Raw genomic sequence first — 17,001 nt, 5'->3', positions numbered from 1 at the left:
GATTATTAGACTACATTGAAGTATTTCAAAACTGAACATTTTGATGAATTAGGTAAATAATTTTGGAAGATATATTTGTGACCACTTAAAGAAAAATAAATATGACCCTTATTTTAATCTCAAAAATAAAGTTTATCTTTTTAATTTAGAAAGAATATTTTCCTGGTAGAAAATACTCGTTTCAGCTATAATTTCTGCCAGTCATAAGAGTAATGCCATTATAAAAGAAGGAATTGTCAAAAAAAAAAAAATCTGTCAAAGGAACACTTTCAAGTTTTGCTTCTGAACTCTCTGGTCAGCAGTCTTATTGGTCAAGCAGGTGCAGGGCCTAATCACTTTGATCATCCTCTACTGCTTTCCCAGGCCATAGCAGAGAGATGGATTGGAAGAGGAGCAGCCGGGTCATGAACTGGTACCCATATGGGATACCAGAACTGCAGGCGGCAGCTTTATGCACTATGCCACAGTGCTAGCCCCAGATCCTGACTTTTTCTAACCCCAACAGAATATGCATTATTAATAATACAGTACCATATGTCTAATCTTTTTCCTCCATATTGTTTCTTTTGAATTGATATTGTACTATACTAATATAAACAGTTTAAGATCCTGCTTTTCTACCTAGAAATATTATATCCAACCTCCATGTTGTTAAAAGTTTCTCTAAAACATAAATTTCAATGGCATCACCTAATTCATACACATGGCTAGGACTTTATTGTAAAACTTTTAAAGATTTTACATTAATCTCATTTTTGCTATTAAAAATAGTTATGCTGTTTTATTTTAATCATAATCACAGAATTTAAAATTAAAACCATACAGTAATACTACTGCTTATCTAGTAGATCAATAAAAGTTTAAAACTTTGACAACGTATTTTGATGGCAAAGCTATAGGAAAAGAGGCACTTTTGTACATGGTTTCTGGATTTACAAATGGTACAACTTCTAAAGAGAAAATTTGGTAATCTCTAATAAAAAATTATTACCTAATTCAGCAATCTCATTTCTAGGAGTAATAAACCCAAAAATATTCTGGCAAAAGAAAAAAATGACTTACATATTAGGTTATTTATTTTGGCATAATTTATATCTACCAAAAAATGCAAGCAATCTAAGATTCTATCAATAAGGTACTGGCTGAATAAACTATGGTTCATCCACAAAATGGAATACTATGTAGCTGTAACAAGGAAAAATGAAAACCTTTTCTAGCTTGCCACTAACACTTACCCTAGGAGTCAGCACATAATGGTTCTATACTTGGATCTCTGCCACCTATGTGGGAAACCTATACCAAGTCCCTGGCTCCTGGCTTCAACCTGTCCTAGCTTCAGCCATTGCAGGGATTTGGGGAGTAAACAGTGGATGGGAAATCACTCTCTGTTAAGTAAGTAAATAAATAAATATTACAAGGTTATCTATGGGCCGGCATTGTGGCACAGTGGGTTAATTGCTTCTTGTGACACTGGCAACCCCATACTAGGATGTCAGTACAAGTCCTGGCTACTCTATTTCTGATCCAGCTCTCTGCTAATGCACCTGGGAAGGCAGTGGATGATGGCCCAAGTACTTGGTCCCCTGCCATTCATGTGGGAGACCTGGATGCAGTTCCTGTCCCCTGGCTTTGGCCTGACCCAGCCTTGTAACAGACATTTAAGGTGTGAACCAGTGGATGGAAGATATCTGCCCCACCCCTCTTCTGTTGTCCTACCTTTCAAATAAATAAATAAATAAATCCTTAAAAAAAAAAGGTTATCTTTAGGAGGAATGAGGGCACAGAGTAAAGGACAAGAACAGGAATTTTGAATATACCTTGTTAAATGTATGTTATGCATTTGTGAAATGGCACCAGTGCCTCCTGTCCCTGTCTGCATGACCCTTGGTAATGTGACTTTACTACTCCCTTCCATTAAAAGCCACTCCTTGAATTTGAACTTTGCTATTTGAATTGCTCTGGCCAATGTGACACCAGGAAATGTGAGGAAATTCGACACTGCTTATAGAGGAATGATTCTGCCACCATGTGAAGAAGACTAAGGTAGCTTCTGGAAAAATGAGACCAGGTCAAAAGAGATCTCAGCTATCCTGCTTTAAGCTGAGGCCTCCGAATATACGAATGAAACCTTTTACATGAAAAATATTAAATGCTGACTGTTATATTTTGAGTGGTTTGTTAGCAGAAGCTAATCTTACATTAGGTAATTTTTATACAGAAATTATAAATCAAATATTTAAGAGTATTTCAAATAATTTTAAAGAGAATGCAGATTTTGGCCCATACATTGAATTTGGCTGAAATATGGGTAATTCAGTGTAATACTTTGTTCATTATTCATTATTGCTATCCTAGGTCACACTGGACAGCTAGCTATAAAAACAAAACCTCTCTACTAAAAGTTCATTAAGAATCTACATATTTTAAACTACGATATTCTAAAACATATTAAAAAATTTAAAGATTACTTTTCAAGTGGACCAGATGACACCACAGTAGATGTATTTTTATTCATGCTTTCACCACAGTAGCCTTGGATTTAACAGCTGTGTAAATGAAGAACTTGATGAAGAGTCTAGAAAGTCTTCTTTTCCTAAGATTGGAGAAGTAGAAAATAAACTGTCAGCTCTTAGAACAGTCAAATTTGATTCCAACTTTGCCTTAAAACATATATACTTGGCACATAAAAAATATATGCATGTATATAGATGTTAGATGTAATTCTGGGCTATGGCATTTTAGTCACTGATGATAACATCTGAGAAGTGTAAACACAGCTTTCTAGATAGATAGCAGGTCTATATCATTATGAATATATCTATAAAAACTGTATTCTCTGGCAAAGATGATGAATAGAAGGGGGCTCAAAAATTCATGGAAAATGCACATTGGTTTTTTTTTTTCTTAAAGATTTATTTTATTTATTTGAAAGACAGTTACAGAGAGAGGTAGAGTCAGAGAGAGAGGTCTTCCATCTGCTGGCTCACCCCTCAAATGGCTGCAATGGCCAGAGCTGAGCTGATCTGAAGCCAGGAGACAGGAGCTGCTTCTGCATCTCCCATGTGGGTGCAGGAGTCCAAGCACTTGGGCCATCCTCTACTGCTTTCCCAGGCCATAGTAGAGAGCTGGGTAGGAAGTGGAGCAGATGGGAGTCATGCTGTTGCCAATATGGGATGCCGGCACCAGGGCTTTAACCTGCTGCACCACAGCACTGGCCCCCACATTGTTGTTTAATTCAATTTTTTACACAAACTCTTTTTAAGCCCTTCATACAGCCATGCATTAGGTAACTTACAGCTTCCATCACTACTAAGTTTAAAAATCACATAATAATTAGGGCTGGCATTGTAGCACAGCTGATTAAGCTGCCACTTGCAACACTGGCATCCCATATCAGAGGGCCAGTTAAAGTTACGCTGTTCTGCTTCTTAGACCAAATGCTTGGGCCCCTGGCACCCACATGGGAGACCCAGATGGAGCTCTGGGCTCCTAGCTTTGGCCTGGATAGACCGAGCCATTGCAGCTAATTGAAGAGTAGACCAAAGGATGGATGATCTTGCTGTTTGTGTCTCTCCCTCCCTCTCTGTCACTTGCCTTTCAAATACTTACATAAATCTTAAATATATATTTTTGTACTTTTTTCATATATGTACTTTTAAAGATTTTATTTATTTATTTATTCTAGAGAGAGAGAGAGTTACAGAGAGAGGGAGAGACAGAGAGAAAGGTCTTCCATCCGCTGGTTCACTCCCCAAATGGCTGCAATGGCTGGAGCTGGGTCAATCAGAAGCCAGGAGCCAGGAGCTTCAACCAGATCTCCCACACAGGTGCAGGGACCCAAACACTTGGGCCATCTTTCAGTGCCTTCCCAGGCCATAAGCAGAGAGCTGGATGGGAAGAGGAGCAGCTGGGACGTGAACCAGAGCCCGTAAGGGATGCTGGCGCCGCAGGTGGCAGCTTAGCCTACTAAGCTGAAGCGCCGGCCCTGTATGTACTTATAAAATCACATAATAAAAGATTGAGGAAAATGTCATTTATGAACACAAGGCTATGAAGTTTATAGACAGAAAAATAATTATATAGCCGGCACTGTGGCTCACTAGGCTAATCCTCCGCCTTGCGGCGCCGGCACACAGGGTTCTAGACCCGGTCGGGGCGCCGGATTCTGTCCCGGTTGCCCCTCTTCCAGGCCAGCTCTCTGCTGTGGCCAGGGAAGGCAGTGGAGGATGGCCCAAGTGCTTGGGCCCTGCACCCCATGGGAGACCAGGATAAGTACCTGGCTCCTGCCTTCGGATCAGCACGGTGCGCCGGCTGCAGCGTGCCAGCCGTGGCGGCCATTGGAGGGTGAACCAATGGCAAAGGAAGACCTTTCTCTCTGTCTCTCTCTCACTGTCCACTCTGCCTGTCAAAAAATAATTAAAAAAACAATTATGATATACTTGAACAAAGCAGAAAATATTATTATCTCACCAACTCTCTTGAAGGACTTCCTTCAGATCCTATATTACTCTGACTCATATTACTCCATGAGCTTCTTAAATACTCTTCTGAAAAGAAAAAAAAAAGATTGTAATGCTTATATAGCTCCATTGTGAAAATAAGAGAATAGTGCAGTTCATTTAATTACAAGAAACTGATTTGAATAGAGACTTTACTACCTCTGCATAAGAAATATGAAAGAAGCATAAGAAATATGAAAGAAGCAAAAGAACTTCCATTTGAAAAAGACATTAGGATCACTTAGTACAATTCTCTTAGGGAATGAGAAGCTCAGATTCAGAGAGACTGTTCTTCCCACACAGATGAGGATTAGTCAGTGGTGACTTCCCAAGTCAGAACCCAAGCTTGACAGTCTAGAGCACTGATCCTGAAATCTGATCGACCCTGGTCCCATTGGAGCTTCTGGGCTTCTTTAGGCCTTGGTTTCCTCAAAGCTCCATTAGGTATCCAGTTGGTAGTGGTGGTTTTACAATTAGATACACATGTCAAAACTTCGCAAACTGCCTTACTTTAAATACCTACAGTTTGTTGTACAACAGTAAGGGCTTAATAAAATAAAATAAAAAATAATTTTCCAGTTAAAATGGTACTTTGACCTTCATATGTATCTTCTTTCCCTCCTAAGAGCCCATTAATATGAGAGTAAATATTTACAAATAGTTCAAACTCATAATGTTAAGAAGGAAATGAGAAAAGAGTCATCAGACAAAAATGTACAAGTTTCTGCAAGCTTCTGGAAGACAAAAAAAATAGATGGTGTGGTGATAACTGACGAAACAGAACTGATGAAGATAAAATCTAGGGCCATACTACCTAAACACTTTAAGTTTGAGCACACATACAGAAAATGATAATATATGTAGGCAGTACTAGGATAAAGAAAGTGACATCCTCTAAAGAGGCAGAGGGGAACCTGTATCTCAGCACACCGTCAGCTGGTTAATGGCAAAATTCTGGTTGAGGAAAACAGGTGCAGGAAGAATCTGTCTTGCAGAATCTCGGGGAAACTGAAGACTCAGAATCCCAAAGTTCATGTGAGAAGCAAAACTGAGAACTGAAATCAGAGTGATCACCCTAACTCTTCTTCAACCAATACACGCAAAGATATAGATCCTTCCGTAAATAAATTGAATGGACTCTGGACAGTCAGTTCCTTCTGGGGACCTAACATAATGCTGTATACTTTGGCTTGGTTGTCAAAAACATCATTCAATCTTCATAGCCACTGTAGTAGCAAGCAGCAGAACAGCAGAAGCACTCGGATGCACAGTAGAGAAATGAAGCCAGCAAGGAACAATGCTCTCAGCAGCAAAAACCCAACGGCATGAAACAAAGAGTTACCCAGTACCCCATGAAGAAGAGGGAGAAGCTTAACATCCATAGGCTTTGACTAGCAGTGACCCCAAGTCAAGAGTCAAGAGCCACTGCAGTTGTCACAAGATTGATAGAGCCCTGGGAAAGAGTTCAATTCTCAACATAAGTTTGTGTAAGTTCATTGCAGATTGCTTTAATAATACACAGATGGGGAAGATTCTTAAGTCTCAAAGGAGAAAGCCTGACATAACAACAATAACTACCATTTGTTAGCACTATGTAGTAATTTTTCTAAATGTATTTACCTTATTTAAAAATCATAGAAAATGCACTACAGGTAAGTTTAAAAAGTTAAGCTTAAATGGCAAAACCACTGTGTGTTAGTCACATAGCCTTAGAAAAGTTATTTAGGCTCTTGGCATCTCCTCACATTAAGGCAGGAATATTTACACTCAGCTTAAAGGGAGATATAAAACAACAGAGCAGTCTTTCTACTGGTATCAAAGTGAGTAAGATCCCCACCTACTGGTGATCTGTCCCACTGTACACAGGGTCCCCAGGTCCCCTTAAAACGTAACCAAGTATAACAGATGTGTTCATTGCTATATATCCATAATAAATTTCATATAATGTTATACTTAATGCCATTTAAAATATTTCCATATTAAAATACTAAAATGAAACTGTACTTATTTTTTAAAAGCATTTAAATATTTCTGTTCACTTAATATGGTTGGCAGTGTCTTAACTGCAAGAGATGAGATGAAAAGCAGAGTCCAACCCAGAAAGTAATCAAATAAACAGCAGGAGGGTATGAGGTGTTCTGACAGCCATAAGCACAGGGAGCTAAGGGAGCATGGACGAAGGCCGCCTAACCCGGGACAGAGGAGTCACCACTGAGCACTGGTGTGGCCAGGCAGCACAGTGGAGGCTTTTTTCCTCACAAGTCCCATAAGAAGGTATTTCTTAACTCAATTTCACATAAAAGAAAACCAAGTCATGGAGAAGCTCAACGACAGACTAGTCGTAAAACAGAATTTGAATCCTACGATTTTTCTACTACATCATGCTAGGGATATCAAATTATGTGAAAAAATTAATTCACCAAAAAAGTAGGATAGGGGACTGTTAACAGTAGCAATGTGTTGTCTGTTTTTTTATGAGCAGTCTTCAAAAATAGCTCTTCAAAAAATGGAATTTAAAGATAAGCTTATTTGGGAGCAAAAATTTTTGAGATCTGTTTGTAGGTTTTTCATAATATGCATTTTCCATGAACTGTTTGAAGAGCCCTCATATAAAGATAATACTACTAATTAAACTCTTTTTTTTCAATAATATAGACATGGGCTTAATTTTATCCATTCAAATTGCAGTTGTTGTTAACAAAGCATCCACTATCACAAAATGCCCATCCTTTGCCTCTCCTTGCCTCTCCTTGCCTCCTGCTCACTATCGCTTTCTTTACACAATCTTGCAAGATCCTCCACCAAAAGCTTTCTCTTCCTCCCTCTCTCTCTCTCTCTCTCTCTCTCTCTCACACACACACACACACACACACAACTTCACATTATTAATGAATGACAGAGAAGGAAAACATTCTGTTCTCCACTAAAAATATGCACATCCAAGGAAAACACATTGTTTTCTGGGGCTTGGCAAGTCAGCAAAAAACAGAAAGTAGAGCACTAGAGAGGGAAAAAAAATGTTTTATAACATAAAGCCATTCCAGAAAGCTTAAATTAGAACTTTACTTTGATATGCAAATCTCTCTGATAAACCAGTTCATTGCTTGTAATTAGAAGTCTCATGAGATAATAAATCTGTCCATAATGCATGGTTTTGAGTAAGTTTAAGTCATTTATATTCTCAGTGACTTGGTATTCAATATATTCTAAATCTAGCAAATTTTTACTAGATCAAAAACAGAGAAAACAAAAGAGAAAGGGATTAAAAATCTTCTTCCAGAAACTATAGTAAATTTTAAATTACCATAATACATGCCATAAAAATTACTAGAGATTACCCAAACCCCCTCAATCTGGATAGTAATTTATCATTTTACTAATAATACTGCCTATAATTCCAAATTCTCATCAACGTGGTATACTAGATAACATTTGTATTATTGCTAGTCTTGTTGACAAAAGTAGTATCTCATGGCAATCTGAGTCAGATTCTTCTTTTTAATGCTTTAAGGACTATTTCACATCTCCTTTTTTATCCACATAAAACAAATTTCATGTACTTCATATATATATATGTATATGTATATATATATATATATATTTAGGACCATAGTAATACTTCCCAACACCCTTCTTCCTGCCCACACTCCTACCTTCCCTCCTCCTTCCTTTCTTATTGTTTCTTTTTTAACTACAATGACATACTTTCAGCTTATTTTATAATCCTAAGATTAACCCTCCATTAAGTAATCAACAAATAGAAGGAAAGAAAAAAACCTGCTGTTCCTCAACAGTAGAAACAAGAGCTTTAAGCAATAATTGATTCTCAAAATGTCAATTTCATTCATATACATTACATTTTTTTGTACTCTTAGTGACCCCACTTCAGGGAAAACATATGGTATCTGTCTTTTTGAGACTAGCTTACTTGTGAACTCTTTCTTCATATTTTTTGCCAATTTTTTTCTATTCAGTTGTGTTTTTTTTTTTTCCTGTTCAGTTTCTAAGAGTTCTTAATTCCTATGGAGGTCATTCCTCTGTCAGCACTAAGAATTGCAAATATGTGTTCTCCCTTTGTGTTGTCAGTTGTAGACTTTTGTATGTAAAAACTTGTGCCTACATTTTTCAGTTTTTTATGATTTCTGGATTTTAGGTCAAATTAGAAACTCCCTGCCCACTCTGAAGTTATGAAGAACTATCTCATAATTTCTTCATCTTGGGTCCATATGGAAGACATCATAATATATACTATGACAGAAGAAATTCAATTCCTACATTTTTCACCTAAGAATTTTAACCAGTTGTCTCAATCATTTCATTAAATAAACCATATTTTCCCCACCAATTTGAGATGTGATCTTTATCATATATTAAATCTTGTAAGTATTTGGGTCTACTTTTTTTCTAAAAAAGATTTTATTTATTTATTTGAAAGGTAGAGTTAGAGAGGCAGAGGGAGGGAGGGAGAGAGGGAGAGGGAGAGGGAGAGGGAGAGGGAGAGAGAGAGAGAGAGAGAGAGAGAAGAGTCTTCCATCTGCTGGTTCACTCCCCAGATGGCTGCAAAGGCTGGAGTGCTGCACCAATCTGAAGCCAAGAGCCAAGATGCCAAGAGCTTCTTCTGGATCTTCCATGCAGGTGCAGGGGCCCCAAGGACTTGGGCCATCTTCTACTGCTTTCTCAAGTCATAGAAGAGAGCTGGATTGGAAGAGGAGCATCTGGGATTTGAACTGCTGGCCATATGGAATGCTGGAACCACCGTTGGCAGCTTTACTTGCTATGCCAGAGCGCTGGCCACTTGGTCTACTTTTATAATTTACTTATTTTATTTGAAAGGCAGAGAGAAAGGAGTGAGGTAGAGGGAGAGAAAGCAATAGAAACAGAGAGATCAATCTTTCATTTGCTGGTTCACTCCCCAAATGCCTGCAACAGCCACGACCAGGCCAGAAGCTAGGAACTCCATCTATCTCCCACATGGGTGGCAGGGACCCAAGTACCCGAGCCACCATCTGCTGCCTCTGAGGATGTGCTATAGCAGAAAACTGGATCCACAGCAGAGCAGACTGAACAAGGTGCTCCAATATGGGATTCAGGCATCCTAAGTGAGAGCTTAACCTACTGTACTACAATGCCCAAGCCTACATCTGTAATTTTAACTATGGCCCTTTGGTTAGCCCATTCATGTACCAATGCCATTTATTTTAGTTGCTGAAGCTTTATATGTTTTTTATCTATTAGGACCAATCTTCTTCATTGCCCTTTTTTAAATCAAGTTTCTTTTCTGTTTATTATTATTACACATTAACTTCAAAATCTCTTTATCTTTTTTGGAAAACAAAAAAGCGCTATTTGGGTAATCACATTAAACTTACAGCTTAAGGGAGCATTGGTATCTACCTTTACAATTATTAGTTTTTGAGTCTGCTTTCCAAGATGTTGGTATGTCTTTCCATTTGTTCAGTCTTCTTTTACGATCTTCAATAATGCTTTATCTTCATTTTGGCTTCACACATTTCTCAGTTAATTCTTACATATTTTATCCTTTTTGTTTTTGATGCCTTTTTTTTTTTTTTTTTTTGACAGATAGTGAGAGAGAGAGAGACAGAGAGAAAAGGTCTTCCTTCCGTTGGTTCATCCCCCAAATGGCCGCTATAGCTAGCGCTACGCCGATCCGAAGCCAGGAGCCAGGTGCTTCCTCCTGGTCTCCCACCTGGGTGCAGGCGCCCAAGCACTTGGGCCATCCTCTACTGCCTTCCCCGGCCACAGCAGAGAGCCTGGACTGGAAGAGGAGCCACTAGGATCAGAACCCGAAGCCCATATGGGATGCTGGCACCGCAGGCGGAGGATTAGCCAAGTGAGTCACGCGCCAGCCCCTGTTAATGCCTTTTTAAAATACATTATTTTATAAATGAAAAAAAACTTTTTGGAAAGCTTTAAGTAAGAACATTCTAAAAAATGATTTCTTCCCACTCCAAATTCCATCAAATGACTGTCTTCATTAAAAAATGTTACTAATAGGGTGGCCGAAGCTCTGGCGGAGTAGGCTAAGCCTCCACCTGTGGCGCCAGCATCCCATATGGGCGTTGGCTCTAGTCCTGGCTGCTCCTCTTCCAATCCAGCTCTCTGCTATGGCCTGGGAGAGCAGCAAAAGACAGCCCAAATGCTTGTGTGCCTGCACCCACATGGGAGACCTGCAGGAAGCTCCTGGCTCCTGGCTTCAGATTGGCCCTGCTCCAGCTGTTGCTGCCATTTGGGGAGTAAATTAGCGAATAGGAGACCTTTCTCTCTGTCTCTCCCTCTTTCTCTTTGTAACTCTATCGTTCAAATAAATAAAATCTTTAAAACAAATAAAAATAAATGTTATTAATAAACAAGGTAACGGAAAAACAGGCACAATTCTGTTAGATTTCTGTTCAAAATTGTGTAACTGCAGCATGTTGGTTTATAGTCAAGTACATCTTAACCACATATACACACCTTATCAGTAGTAATTAATTAGAAGATTTATTGAGTTGTCATTGCAAAGATTAAAATAATACATCTAGAAAAGACTAACAAGGGCTGTCTAAGCAAGAGCCTAATTCCCATTCTTCCTTGCCGAAGTATTTTTATTCTTACTTCAAAGTGATTAGCAAGCTGTGAGGTTCAGCAACTCTCATGTCCTTCAGTTGTTTGTTTAGAGTAAAAAGAACATTAGGAGGAAAGGGAAGAAAGACAAAGTATTAAGATGAGTAGAGGGGGCCGGCGCCGTGGCTCACTTGGTTAATTCTCCGCCTGAGGTGCCGGCATCCCATATGGGCGCCAATTCTAGTCCCGGTGGCTTCTCTTCCAGTCCAGCTCTCTACTGTGGCCCGGGAAAGCAGTGGAGAATGGCCCAGTGTTTAGGCGCCTGTACCCACATGGGAGTCCAGGAGGAGGCACCTGGCTCCTGGCTTCGGATCAGCACAGCGCCGATTTGGGGGGTGAACCAATTTGGGGGGCCATTTGGAGGATGAACCAATGGAAGGAAGACCTTTCTCTTTCTTTCTCTCACTGTCTATAACTCTACCTGTCAAATAAAAAAAAAATGAGTGGAGGAAAGATTTGTTGATTTAACACTAAGCACAAATAATGTCTTAATAATAATGATCATTTTACAAAGCTCAAAAGAAAAGCGCTTTGTCAGAAGCAATTGGCCATCTAGAGATCTCAAGCCACTAAATTGTCCTGATCAAGTTATTAGGGATTTCTGGTTCATTCACATGGAATGTGAAGGTTTATTATTATATTGTTAAGACACAGAACAAAAAGAAAGGAGCCCAAGGAGGTTTTTGCCTAGGAGAGAGCACTGCTAACTTTTCCAAGGGCATAAAAGGTAGATTTGTTTTTGCAGGGAAGGGGGCTCACATACTAGATAAAGCAACCAGATTCCGCATGGAGCAAAAAGGACATCAGAGCATTCCTTGATTTTATATTCACAAAGGAAGATGTAGCTGAGGCCAGAAATACGTAAGAGAAGCAGGTAAGCATGACTTGTAAAACAGCTTCAAACTGAAAATTCAGCACATTTAATAAATAATTATGGACAATAAGAAAAGGTTAGGACAAGTGCAAGGATGAAAACATTTCGATGAACAGTATTTGTAGACACAGAAAATCTACAATGGTAAAAAATCCAAATCTAGGGTTTATCTGCTTGAGACAGGATATTACTATTACTCATTCAAAATTATGGGTTCATTTCCTGGCAGAGTTCTAAGAAATACACCAGAAGGAGTTGTCATACACTGCTCTATTTCCAACAAATAAGGAGACCCAGGGGAATCATTTTCAAAGCCCTGGCTCTCTGCAAAGGAAGCAAGTATTTTTCTTTTAAGAGGAAATGAGTATGCAACAGGGCAAGTTGTTATCACCTCATGTAGGGGTTGGTAGAAGTTCATGCACCAACATAGATTGCATGTTATGGTAATAAAGTTTAGTGTCCTGCTCAGGTAGATTCCTGAGTATTAAAATAAAGTAAAGGATGATCTTTGGATGGTTTTTACCCATCTGTGTAGGTGTTGACCTTGCAGTTCACTATGGACCAATAAAGGGTGTTTGGTGATTGTAGCTCTACCTGGAAGGTGACTGAAAATCTTTGGAGAACAACATGTGTATTCAGGATCTTGAAACAGAAACAAGTCACAAAGAAGACTCTGTAGCTACATGGTACATTACCTAGCAACAGTTGGCATTTTAATACTCTAGGGTTGGCAAGGGACAACCTAGCAAACATAAAAATATTGTTTAGTTCTGTTTAGTTTACCATACCAGAAAAGTTAATAACTATAAAACACTGGAAACTATCTAAATATGTAAAAGCTGACAACTGGTTAAATAATTTAATATATGTAGTCATCAAAGATCTAGGCAATAAGTAATAAAAGGTAAATAAAATAATCTTATTTGATCAGTTTATGCTATACACACGTGTTAAAATATTACACTGTATACCATAAAAATGTAGACATAGTACACATTAATCACAATGTTTAATAAATTTTAATTTAAAAATTAAAGAATAACCTCATCTTCTGAAATTACATTTATGGAAAATATGTACTAAAATGTAAATAATTATAACAGAATCAGAATTACTATTATTTTCTATTTACTCTATTTTTCATTTTCTTCTTTTAAATATTCTTTATTTGCTAAATGATTCACAATGGGGATATCTATTTAGATACATTATTTTGCTAAAGATAGAAAACATCAGGTTCAGATGTCCTTTCTTGGCATCTAGTATTTAAAGTTGGCTCCTTTAATGTCATTTTCCCTATATGATTCTTTTTTTCATTTCCATTTGTAAGGTATTGGCAAATTTTAGAGTTTGAAAGAGAATACAACATAGATCTGGTGTTTCCCAAAGAAAACTGGCTATAAACTTTAAACATTTCATGACCAATGTTTTCTAAGTAAACTGACAGGCAGTAAAAGTAAATAAAATATACCTTTCTTTGCTATAATTTAGAAAGAAAACTCACAGTAGAGAAGCTCATACTACAAACTAATTTTACTGTTATTTTCTTTAGAAATTACCCACCTGCTATATTCTGTTGAAAAAGACCAACTGTGGCATGTAACTCAGTTACTTTATTGCTCTCTCCACACATTCAACATAGGTAGAATAACAAAATCATTCATAAAATGATCCTTAACAATTCTATTTTAGCTTTATGAGTAAAAACTTTAAACTGAGAGTCTCCTGATGTTTTCCAAGCAGAAAATTTTCTTTGTAAAATGTACATGTCCCACTGAGATCTGTCTGATACACAAATGGGATGGGGTAGCCTGCAGTCAAGTGTTTTGGGAGGGATTACAGAGGAAAACAAAAATATTATCAGTGTGGTGACATTTCACAACAAGGTCATTTCAAGAGAGGAAGAGGGCTTGATGATGTAGCTACCCAATAATTTGTCTGGATTCTGTGATAGAGCTGACACATTATGAATGCCTACAATTTATTGGTTCACTGAAGCTAATACTGAAAATGTAAACATTTTTGTTAAGTTTAGACCCACAGATTCAACGTTAAACCTGAAGAGATGCAAAAGTAAACAGAATTTAGAGCGATTTATGAGCGAATCTTCAAGATAAAATCAGTTATTTATATAATCCCAGGATTGTTTAAGAATCCCAGGCAAAATCAGGAAGGACTCTTCCCTAGGTTGGACTTGACTCAATCCATACTTTTTATGTGACATACAGTTTTCAGGAAACAAAGATAGGAAAGATCAAAGAGTTACTTTATTATCTTCTTTATTATGTACCCAAAAGCTACATACCCTTTACTAGTATACTATATACTATATATATATATACATATATATATATATATATATATATATATATATACCTTGTGGATACAGATGCAAGAGCATCTGCCTGTAAGACACAGCCCCACTCTGGGAAAAAAACAGAAAACTGCTTCAAAGGAGTCTTAGGTTCCCTAAGGCATGGGATATCATCACCCTCACAACAGCTCATTGCTGCTGGAAGATTCCTTAGACTACCTGACTGCTTTCTGCTTGCTTTCACTCATACATTCATTCAATAAATATTTACTCAGTGCAATCATGTGCAATTATCATATTAAGTAGCTTGTGATCTTATGGTGAACAAACCAAGATCCCGACTCTTAATGGCATTTATATTCTAGTGGTGGAGAAGAACAATAAAAAAGAAACAAAATGTAGTAGATTTCAGATACTGAAAGGTGCTATCAAATGTGACTGGGCAGAGGCTGGCGTTTTGGACAAACTGGTTAGGCTGCCGCCTGTGACTTCAGCATCCTACTTGCGTTCCAGTCCCAGCTGCTCCACTTTTGATTCAACTCCCTGCTAATGCACTTGGGAAAGCAGCAGATGACCCAAGTGGTTGGGCCCCTGAACCCATGTGCGAGACCCAGACTAAGTGCCTGGCTTCAGCCTGGTTCAGCCCTGTTCATTGCAGCCATCTGGAGAGTGAATCTGTGGATGGAAGATCTCTGTGTCTCTCCCTCTCTCTCTAACTCTTTCACAATAGATAAATAAATCTTTAAAAAACAATAATAACAATAACAACAAAAAAATGTGACTGGGCAGAGGAAGGCAAATTTAGGCTGGGTGCGTACTACCTAAGACCCAAATAATAAACCAGCCAAGAGAAAGACTGGTAAACAGATCATTCCAGGCACAGAAAAGATGCTTAGGCAGAAAAAAAAAAAAAAAAGAAAGAAAAAGAAAAAGAAAAAAAAAAGCCTTGGAAGCTTTGTTTTCACACAGAAAGAAGTACGGCTGGAGTATGGCGAATGGGGAAAGAGTGACAGGAGCTGAAGTCAGAGAAGAAGGCAGGGTCCAGTTTGTCTGTGGTCTTACGAGCTATGGTAAAGGGTTTGGATTTTTTGCTGGATCTGATTTCATATAACCTAATTACTCTCAAAATATAGTAATTTTTAACTTTTGCCTTTTTCTTAAAGTTGACGCTCTACTTTTGTATTTTCTCTGCTTTTTTGCCTTTGATCACGCTTATTCCAATTTGTAGACTGTGCTTCAGCCCGAATCATGCCAGATCAGTCAGTCCATTAGGAATATAATAGTATGTGTGCAGGGGAAGGGAGAGAAGGGAGACAATGGCTACATAAATTGCAGAGCACAGCAGAAAATGAAAATGCAATATCCCCTGTTACATAATTATTAACAATTTCAAGACAGTGACAGTCAAGCATTAAAGTTAAGTGCCAGGTCCACATAAGTAAGAGCACAACTTTGTGTGGCTGCAAAAGTCTGTAGCCCTGTTTGTGATAAAAACTGCTTAAATAAATGAAGGCCTTCTACTGATGCTTTTTGTTTTCATTTCACCTTATCTGCCAATCACATAAGCTTATTAAAGGCAGCATACAGGCAACTAGCAGGCAATAAAAAATGAGGATAACAGACTTTCTGAGGCAACTTCATGGTCATATTGTGCATTAACTGGAAAACACTGATTACCCAGTCTGTTCTAAAGTAAACTATAATACATTTGCTTTTACTATTTATTTAATTATATTATACTTCCTCTTTTAGGTACAAGTATTGTAATAAAGAGCTGTCAAACAAAGTTATTAATACTGCTGGAATAATTTGCAGATACTTTGCATTACTAAATGGATATAGAAGCTTTGTTAGGCAAACAGGAAATAGAGTTCAGTGATTACTATATTAAGATTGGCACTGCAATTTCCTTAATTTATATTATGCTTTCACAATACTAAACAACTACAAATCAAAATGAAATCAAAATTTAAAATAGTACTTTATAATCCTTAAGTCTTTACAAAGCATGAAAACCAATAATCAGATGAGAAAATATTACATGAATATAAATACCTTATATGAAAAAAATTTTAGTTAATATATAAAATTATACATAATCATGACTTAGTAGACAACATTTACAAAGGTTAATTTTGTTGTTGAACAATAATATTGAAAATTAAAAGTGTCAAGTCTTGAAATGTCAGTTGGATCTTTCAGATCATAAGCATGTAATCAACACCTCTACCTGCAGAACCAGGTTAGACCAGCCCTGCTGGGACAGACTCCTATTGCATGCAAGGAACCCATTCTTGAGCCTTAGTTATCACAATGATTACACAACATCAGAAGCACATTCATACTCACAAGAATTGTAGCCTAAGGTTATGTTTTCACGTAAAGTTTTATTTCAGCATCTCCCAGGTTTGCTGTCACTGCACCTATGAGTACTGATAGGCCTCTTAAGAATTTTTTGGATCTCCGTTTTGGCCTTGGTCTGATCCTATTTTCAACTCTGTCTTAAGTACTTGTTCTAGCTTAGAAATAAAATCCTAAATTGTCATCTTACAAACATGCCTCCAACCACTTTAACAATGATATTAAGAGAGACAAAACTAAAGAAATATTTCCTCGTTTTGAAAAGGAAAACTTCTGTTTTGCTATTGTTGTGGTTCATGGCAAAGTTGCTTTTTACAAGATGCAGTAAA

At 37.7% G+C, this 17,001-nt stretch overlaps 1 protein-coding gene across 9 annotated transcripts in view; it reads right to left on the bottom strand.

The window, feature by feature from the left end:
* The window catches only part of STXBP4 (syntaxin binding protein 4), a 204,714-nt gene that overhangs the window by 182,173 nt on the left and 5,540 nt on the right, over positions 1–17,001 (bottom strand). For 5 of the 9 annotated variants that reach the window (XR_016223597.1, XR_016223599.1, XM_008271271.5 and 2 more), the window contains exons 2-3: positions 4,471–4,547; positions 2,469–2,593 (exon numbers count right to left, since the gene is read on the bottom strand). Coding sequence is in view for 5 of the 9 variants with exons in the window: in XM_008271271.5 (XP_008269493.3) it covers positions 2,469–2,515 (47 nt within the window). In the remaining 4 variants the exon portion in view is untranslated. The remainder of the gene's footprint in view (positions 1–2,468; positions 2,594–4,470; positions 4,548–17,001) is intronic. The other 4 variants (XR_016223598.1, XR_016223600.1, XM_070060906.2 and 1 more) reach the window with 1 other exon arrangement.

This window comes from Oryctolagus cuniculus, chromosome 17 (assembly GCF_051225735.1).
Source record: "Oryctolagus cuniculus isolate XC-2025 breed Fujian yellow rabbit chromosome 17, ASM5122573v1, whole genome shotgun sequence".
In the NCBI taxonomy this organism is placed as follows: Eukaryota; Metazoa; Chordata; class Mammalia; order Lagomorpha; family Leporidae; genus Oryctolagus; species Oryctolagus cuniculus.
The sequence above is the reverse complement of the archived record's forward strand: the minus strand, read 5'-3'. Positions and strand labels throughout refer to the sequence as shown.